Genomic DNA, 8,791 nt, shown 5'->3' with positions numbered 1-8,791 from the left:
GATAGTTGTTGGGATTCCAATTGCTTATTTCCAATGTTACCTTGAGCTATGTAAATTAAACTACATCCAAATTCGTGTTAAAACGGAAATAAAAATAATTACCTTTCAAAAGAGACATTCTGTTTTTATCTCTATGCTAGATGTTATGCTGTGCTTATGATGTCTATGCTCTATGTTAACGTTGATATGAAACTAGTTGACGACGGCTATTCCTCTAAGTATATTTAAAAATAATGCAAGCGTGTTTCAATGTTCTCATTTCGTTACTTTCGTTACCAAATTTAGGTTGGAAAACATAGTTTTTGAAATATAGCCAAGTTTTCAACCCTCCGCCGATACGATTAATATCGAGTTCGCTCCTCTTCGGCCAGCGTTGCAATCCAAAATACCGATTGCATCGCGCATACAGCAGCTTTTTACCACCTCTAGGTAAAGTGGGCACGATTTTTCTGTTTTTTACCGAATGCTTTAATTAAACCCAACAAATAAACGCTAAATAAGATTAAAACGGCGGGAAAAACGTGCGAAAACCATGCGACTCTTTGAAAATGTCAACGGTTTGAGGAAAATTCGAGCGGGAAAAGAGCAGTGAGCGAAAATTCATTGAGTGCGCGTGTGGGGAGAAGAAGAAAAGTGGAAATACAACGCTGAAAATTAGCAGCGGCAAAAAACGTAGTAAACAATTGTAATGCGCTGAGCATCCAGCCGCCAAGTGGGATCGATTAAAATGACGGAAACCTTCGACGAGGAGCTGTTCGAAACGCGACTGGAGGCGCTAAAGGACACGCAGGAGGGCATCCAGCAGATGTCAAACTGGTGCCTGCAGCACCGTTCTAACCACAAGAAGATCATCCAGTGCTGGCTGAACGTCTTCAAAAGGGGTGAGTTCGCAGTGCATCCCCGTGCCTCACAAGCTTATGATCCACCTCCACCCCTCTAGTTCGCGTGGACCACCGCCTGGTTCTGTTCTATCTGGCCAACGATGTTATCCAGTACAGCAAGCGCAAGCGCTACGAGTTTGTGGAGTGCTGGGCCACAGCCCTCCAAAGAGCCACCACCATGGTGCGGTAGGTATTCCCAACCGGACGCGGTGCAGAACCCTTCTATCAGATTCCCAAATGCCCAATGCCAACTTTACTTGGCAGTGGTAGTATTAGGGGATTTATTATTTATTAAAAAAGCAAACAAAATGCGATTTTTTCGATGCTTCTGACTCCCTCTCATTATTAGAGCCAAAATAACAGTCTTAAAATTGTTTCTTCCACCAGCGACGAGCGCGTCAAAGATAAAATCCTACGAATCTTCAAGATCTGGGAGCAGCGTGAGATCTACAATGAGGAGTACCTCAGCGACTTGAGCGGCCTGCTGAACATAGCGCCGCCCAAAAAGTCCCAGGTCGATGTCAGCGACGAGTTCCAGAATGCCACTCTGATCGCCCAGGTGAGGGAGTGCGTCGAACTGGCCGAGATCACCGACAAAAGCATGCAGAAGCTGCCCAAGCCGCCAACCTTCGAGATTGAAGTCATCAAGCAGCAGCTGAAGGATAAGAGCCACTCGGGAGATATTGAGAAAGAGGTGGAACGCTGTGTGGCCTTCATCAATGCCTACAATAAGAACCTGCAGAACGAAATCAAGAGTCGGAAGGCGGTACTAGCCAGTATTGAAGCGGCGAAAAAGTTTTACGAGCACCAGGGAAAGGAAGTCAAAGTGGTTGCCAGTGTAAGTTAATTTTATTAAGCCATTTAAAATACAAAGCATTAACAAATCGTTTATCTTACAGGCCTACAAGAGCTTTGGTACGCGCATTAAAATAGTGAAACGAAAGCTGGACGAGACCATACCCAACCTGTCCAGTCCGATACCCTCGCCGGACGTAAATGCTCCTTCTCCCGAACGCGATGCAGATCTCCAGTTGCCCGAGGAAAATAATTTGCCACTGGTACTTATATCTAGTAAAACAACAATTGATAAGAGTTCAGTTTATTCATTTATTTACTTTACAGAACCTATTTGGTAGTAATATTAATGGATTCACAAGCTATCTCGATGGCGGCAAGCTGCCGTTCGACATCAACGACTTCAAGCGGGACTCGAAAGATCGGGGAAGTGCCATTGAGGTGATTGGCTCGCGATCGGATGACGAAGCATACGTGCCGAGTGCCAATTTCTACAAGCCGGAGCCTATTTCCAGTTCCGATAACAGCTCCATACCAGGTCTTGGAGGATCAGCGGAATATACTCCAAATCCTCCACTGTTCGGTTCTGGCAGCCAAGACCAATACATCCCGCCTCCACCATCACACCTCTACGGTGATAACGGAAACGGAGGAAGCAGTGGGGGTCCTCCCGACCAGTACACTCCTGCGCCCATGCCACCGCCACCCTTGCCACCGTCGCTTGGACCGTCCAGCGGATCGGCAGATGATTTCAACAGCACGTGGAATATGAGTATGTCGTGGACGCCGCTGGACTCTAGCCTAAATAGTAGTGGAGCAAGCTCTTCTTCATATGCAAATCAATCAACTCCCCATTCGCCGCCGCACTTTGACAGGAAGGCCAGCTCCACGGCAGCTCCGATCGAATATAACGAGCTTCTACATACGAATCCTGCAGCGCTGGGCGCCGAGGACGTAGACCATCGCACTTTGCAGCTTCCCCCGGCGTTTGATTTTGGCGCAAAGTTGGGTCTGAGCAAGGACAAGACCAGGCAGTTGGTGGATATTGACCACAGGAATTTAATATCACTCACTGGTTCCCCTGGCGGAGCAGAAAAGGTAACTTTTAAAGTGTTCTTATTTTTCTTACAAAAAATGGCGCACCATACTTATTTGATGATTTATAATAGTTTTAGTTGAAAATATTATAACCGCTGACAGTCTTCCTTTCAGGACTTTCCTGGTGGCGATGTGGACTACCGCATTGTCCCGAATCCCAACGATGAAGGTATCATGGCTCCACCTGGAAACAACTATGCTAAAAACAAGACCTGTTCGCCGCTTAAGTCCAATGCTAGTACGTGCGAGCAAAATATTTATATTTTACACAATTAACCAAGTTCAATCCTTTAAAACAGGCTCTTCATCTGAATCGGATCGTGTAGACGGCGCTACGCGTTATGATCCTGCTGATATGGTTATTGATATGGATATGTCCGATGATGACATTGATGAGTCACTAAGAGGTATGTTGAAAACAATCTCCCTAGGGTAATGTTCAAAACTAATAAACAATTGGATCTTTTAGAGCCCAAGGAGGATAATGGAGAAGCCGATACGGACGCCAATGGTGCATTGACGCCTTCGCGTCCAGTTTTGCTGGAAACTCCGCCTGAGTTTATTAATCCCTGGGACGCAAACAACAGCTTTATGGGGCCCCCTTTGCCCGATGAAGAGGATCAGCAGCAACACCATGAACAGCAGCAAAATCAACAGCAAGAGCATCAGCAACATCACCCACATCAGCATCAACAGCAGCAGCCCTGGAACCAAATGAATCCCATGCAAATGGGAGGAGGTGGAGCACCGCCACCCCCGCGACCTCCATATGGACAACCTTTCCCGCCCTTTCAGCGCTTTCCCGGTCCACCGATGAATGGTCCCGATGGAATGCAGCGTGGGCGCGGAAGAGGTCGGGGATGGAATGCAACCGGACCAGGTCCTTTTAGACCGCCTTACCAACGAATGCCCGGACCGGGATTCGATGGACCCGGACCAGGGCCGCGACCATTTTTTCCTAGAGGTGGCGGACCTGGCGGTCCAATGCGTAGCCGCGGGCGCATGCGTGGTAAAGCTTGGATGATGTAATTACGTATTTTATAGATCTACAAAAAGAGAGACCCTAGTTTTAGATTTCACCTATCTCACTTTGATTTAATTTAACAAAAAAGTGTATTGTATAGAACAGATAACTCATTAACCCCACACATTTCTCTTGGTTTCCCTTTGGGCGGTGGGCAGATGACGTTGGCAGAAAATATTGTACATTGCTGTGTATAATATTACCTTACCAACCTATGGTTGTTATTGAAAGCCGATGGTTCATGGTCAGTGTATAAAAAAGTGAATTCTTGAGATCATAAATAATGTGAAACATGAATTCTAAACAAAAAGCCATCGGCAATCTAAGCAAAAGTTAAATAAAATATTCCCGAAATATTCGTTGAACTATTTTATGGTTACGATATTAATTGATTACCATGAAAACGCCTTTTGTTTCCAATCAACCAACGTCAGCAGCCTTCATCAAGGGGAATCTAGGACAACACGTGCAAAGACTTTACACTTACACTTTCGTCTTAACTTATGTTTGTGTGTTGACATAGAATAAGTATATAGTGTATAATTAGTTAATGCCTTCGCTTATTCATAGTGCTAAACATAGACACTAGTAATTGTAAATAGTTATACCGAAAATTAGTCCAAAAATTAATTGTTAACGTAATTCAAAAGTTTTATGCTCTTCACCAATTGTCAATGATATTTATCTTTAAAAATATATATCGACTTGAATTTATTATTTAACTATTTGAAACTAAAATCCAAATATAATGGTAATAAAAAACACTTTTCAGCAATTTCGTCAGATCGTTGTAATGCCATTAATAGATCCCCGATATTTTTAAATTGTATATGTATCCATTGAATAAATATTGTTGGATTATCTACGATCCAGATTTAGCCATCACAAATTTTACCAATTACATTAAAATGGGATATATTATTTCTATTGGTGGCATCCACATTCATCGTGCGTTGAAAAGAAAGTATCACTAAAAACAAGCCGACCGTTACAATGATCTGACTTATGAAAATAAATAAAAGTTAGGGTATATATTTTTCTCGACAAATTACATTAAAAAATATTATTCTACACATTTCTTTAATTTGTCGAATAACATTCTGGACATTTAAAACCCACCATTGGGTTTATACTACTTGTATTTGACCTATTTGGTTGTGCATTCTGTGCCAGACTAAGTGAAGAGCAATTTCTTAGATTTTTGTGGACTCAAGCAATATACCATAGTTATAGTAATCTAAGTTAACATTCTGTATTTAGTTCTATAAATACAAACATCAATGTGATATCTGAAATGGAAAACTGTATACATGTTCTACAATACGTCTTTTGTGTTACTGGATCCTCGTGTTCATCCGTTTCGGATCCTCGGTCCACCCACAGTTCCCATAGCACTTACAAATGACTATGTTTAAATCAATTTTCGTCCAACCTTCGAAGGATCTAAGGCAGCGACTGTGTTTATCTTCAGTGTTTACCTGTTGACGTTTGCGGCATTTAATCACTTCTGTTTTGGAGTTGCCTCACTTTGAGTCGGAAGCGGAACTCATTAATTCTCAGTTGGTTACTGATGTTGTGACCTTTCGTTTTGGTTCGTGGGTGTGGCGCACTCCCTGGCTTGCCATGCCGCTCTCATCTTTCGAGGATAACAAGGATACCCTTTTTCGGGTTGAGATGAAAGCGTGGCGAATATAAACAAATGCTAAGGATAGAATCAGAGTGATAAATGGATAAATATACATTAGTATATTTTTAATATGTACTTGTATGGTTAATTCCGTCCTAAAAAGTTTTTTATTTTTTTTAGTACCTATCATCTTCTTCTTTAACTGTAACTAAAAATATAGTTTCTCAGTTCTGTATATATGCCAGCGCAAAATTCCCCTTCAAAGATACAATTGAAACGAAATATAAATTTCCAAGTTCGCACTTATCCCCACGACATTATTTCCATTCCAACTCCACCACTGCATAAGATAGGAATTTAAAACAATATTAATTTATATTCTTTTGATTTTTATTAGAAAATTATTGCTTGAAATTATGTACAACTATGATAATAAACGTAAAACTAACAGCCTTTATAAGTTTTCCACTAGGATGAAGGTGTTGCTGCAACACAGCCCGCCAAGGAACTTCCATTTGAGGAAGGATGAAGGATCGTCCGCACTGGCTAGTAGTCTCTGGACAGCAACGTGACCAGATCCCCGATGTATGCCTGCGCCATTTGGAGGGTTTCGTATTTGGACAGTCGCCGGTCGTGGCCAAGAGACGGGACCACGTCCCTCAACTTGTCGAAGGCATCGTTCAGGCTGTTCATCCGCCTCCGTTCCCGAGCATTGGCAGCCAGTCGCCGCTTTTTAAGGACTTCGCCTCCGAATCCCGCGGACGAACTGCTCGATGAGGCGGAGGATGCAGATGATGACATGGAGGTGGACAGCTTGTCGTATGGCTTGCTCCTCTGCTGCTTGTTCCAGTATCTCGGGCTTCTGCCTTGACTCTTTCCCAAGGGATTCGCCTGATGCTGCTGCTGTTGCTCCTGGGCACTCAGCATGTGCTCCAGTTCCAGGACAGACGGCGTATCGTAATACATCTCCAAGGAGCAACTGTTCGCTCCGTCCGACTGGCTGTCGCTGGTGCTGAACTCCTGCTGGTACATGAGCTGCTCCAACTGCTGGAAGGTATCGTTGCCGAGGAACTCGGGAATCGCTGGGGCTTCGTCGGGAAAGTAGAACTGCTCCATTAGATCGTTGTTGGTCAACATGTTTACGTTTGCAGGCTCAAAGGACAACTGAAGTGGCTGGTTGAGGATGGGTCTTTATATAGCTGCCTGCTGAGGAGCCAGCTCTCACGTGATTGGTTCACTCCATATATTCTCTTACCTGATTCGCTGCCTCAAGCTGATCCCATCGACTCAGGTACCCGAGTGTCAGCCTCTTGAGGATCAGTAACACAGCCCGTGCCCTAAATTGGCTTGCGGTCAAGACGTTTAATTGTCTCTGGCTTGCAACTCTCTCCCTCTTTCTCCCAGGTATGTACTGTATCAGCTACAGGTCGACTCCTTTTGTTTGACCTGTCATTTGGCTACCGTCTGTAATCATACCTCTTTTGTTACTTGCCCTGGAATTGACTTTTTATATTCAAACAAATTTAGCCAAGGTCAAAAATGCGAACGCACAAAAGGCGGTCATATGGGAATATTTTCCACAATGCAAGCCTCCATCGAAGATCCCCCTTGATCATCTTGGTTGCATGTCTGTGGTCTAGTGAGTGGAGTGCTCGCCTGCTTGGGGTTTCCATCTCTCGTCCAGAACAAAGAGCCACAATTGCGTATGTGCGGTTTGCAACTTTCGATTTTAGACGGTTGTACTTACTTTATTGGGTCAAATTTAAGTGGGTGTATTAATTGTGGCTTTCTCCGAAAAGTTAGCCACCTTTTACGTGGCAAAATTACAGGAAGTTCAAAAGTTAAAAAATCCAGAAGAAATCAAGACAAGTATCACCCTTGCCCATTTACCCTAATGGTAAGAATGTATATTTCTTAAATAATAGTTTCATCTACCGCTCAAGTGTTCATTTTACAATGAACAATGGTCTTGTACGTACTAATAATTAAGTTTTATTACATAATATGAAACATATTTCATATTTGAATTCATTATTTTCATACCAAGACATTTGAAACATATTAAGTTAATTTTCCTTTACTCCATTTCTTTAAAATGCCGAAACTCTAACAAATCGAAGTGTCCTTCTAAGCTCTGACACAATCTGTTGCATTCTCACACCACATACTTCAAATCGAGTGCTCTGGTTTCCATTTCAGAATCTAGCCTTGATCAAGCCCACTTTCAAGTGACCGCATCGAAAGGCTAATTAACTCCACAGACTCGCAGCATTAGAAGGAAAATCAATTCGAGGAGTCCGCTGAATTTCTAAAGAAACCGGGCAAAACAATTGGAAAACACTGGCCGAGAAGCGCCGAGCATGGCTAAAGAGTACAAATGATGCCACTGCAAGATGGCCCAGATACTTCCCCCAAATTGTCAAGGAACAAAGTCCCGAGCCGACAAACGATCGTGACGTTTGATCTTGACGGTGATGATGATCGTTGATGGATCGATCGAGCGATCCACTTTGTGAAGAGTGCCACGCGACCGCAGCTTAGTCGAAATCCTGGCCTGGATTAGGCATTATGCTGCAATATTTTCGGGAGAAAGGTTCGCGGATAACCTAAAGATCTGCAACGCCTTCAAAAAGAGGTTCTGGAATTTCCAATTAGCATTTTTCTGCGCTACCTGGGACTTCGAGAGGGCTTCTTTCTTCCCCAGATCCTGTCAAAATAGCAACAATAGGTAGTCGGTTGGTGGGCGGTTCTGGTTGAAAGTGGGAACCTCTCTCTACACACCACACCCGTTTCTTTTCTTCTGGCCAACAATAGGTCACCTGATGATAATCTAGGATGCCTCAGGCAGTTGCGTGTTTCTGGGTTTTCCTGCCAGATTAATCGTTTTCGTTTTGCGGATTAGTTGTTGGCGCTAAATTGCGAAAATGAGATTAGAAGTCAGAGTCACAGAGTCTCAAGGAATTCCATGGGAATCTCTTCTCGCCGGACACTTGTTGATTCCACTCTTTGTATTGCAATGCCAAACAATGGAGCATTCTTTTCTCGTTTTCGGTCCCATTGTTGGTCAGAAATGGATCAGACCTACCTCTATTGTCCTAAGCATAATTACCATGTAATAATCTGGAATTATGAATTATTATACACAAAGATTTGTTTGTTTCCGAGTAAATTTGTTGTGGTCACAGATGTGCAAAAATTTCCAGACAGTATGTCTACCAAGGACTTAAACTGAGTGTTTCCAGAGAGAAAGCTGAGAATTGGAATATAGTTTTTAGATAATTGAGTACTTTAAATGTTCGTAATGATGTACCTTTATGATCATTATTTAATTGAATTAAATAATTATTTTCTGGACAAAGATATCGT

The 8,791-nt window shown here is 43.0% G+C and overlaps 2 protein-coding genes across 3 annotated transcripts; one reads left to right on the top strand and one right to left on the bottom strand.

Moving 5' to 3' along the window:
* Positions 1–428: 428 nt before the first annotated feature.
* LOC122612759 (regulation of nuclear pre-mRNA domain-containing protein 2) lies at positions 429–4,520 on the top strand. 2 transcript variants are annotated; one of them, XM_043786576.1, is made up of 8 exons: positions 429–881; positions 941–1,067; positions 1,269–1,719; positions 1,781–1,939; positions 2,004–2,774; positions 2,889–3,012; positions 3,074–3,181; positions 3,244–4,520. In XM_043786576.1, the coding sequence occupies exons 1-8, from the start codon at positions 728–730 to the stop codon at positions 3,801–3,803; spliced, it is 2,454 nt and encodes an 817-aa protein (XP_043642511.1). In that variant the 5' UTR covers positions 429–727; the 3' UTR covers positions 3,804–4,520. The 2 variants fall into 2 exon arrangements, with proteins under 2 accessions (XP_043642511.1, XP_043642510.1); XM_043786575.1 differs by having other exon boundaries at positions 2,877–3,012.
* Positions 4,521–5,971: 1,451 nt separating this feature from the next.
* On the bottom strand, positions 5,972–6,865 carry LOC122614379 (basic helix-loop-helix transcription factor amos). The gene has a single exon (XM_043788949.1). It carries the CDS (start codon positions 6,560–6,562, stop codon positions 5,972–5,974), a length of 591 nt encoding a protein of 196 aa, XP_043644884.1. The 5' UTR covers positions 6,563–6,865.
* Positions 6,866–8,791: the final 1,926 nt, after the last annotated feature.

Source organism: Drosophila teissieri, chromosome 2R, assembly GCF_016746235.2.
Source record: "Drosophila teissieri strain GT53w chromosome 2R, Prin_Dtei_1.1, whole genome shotgun sequence".
In the NCBI taxonomy this organism is placed as follows: domain Eukaryota; kingdom Metazoa; phylum Arthropoda; class Insecta; order Diptera; family Drosophilidae; genus Drosophila; species Drosophila teissieri.
This window is presented reverse-complemented; position numbering and strand designations above follow the sequence as displayed.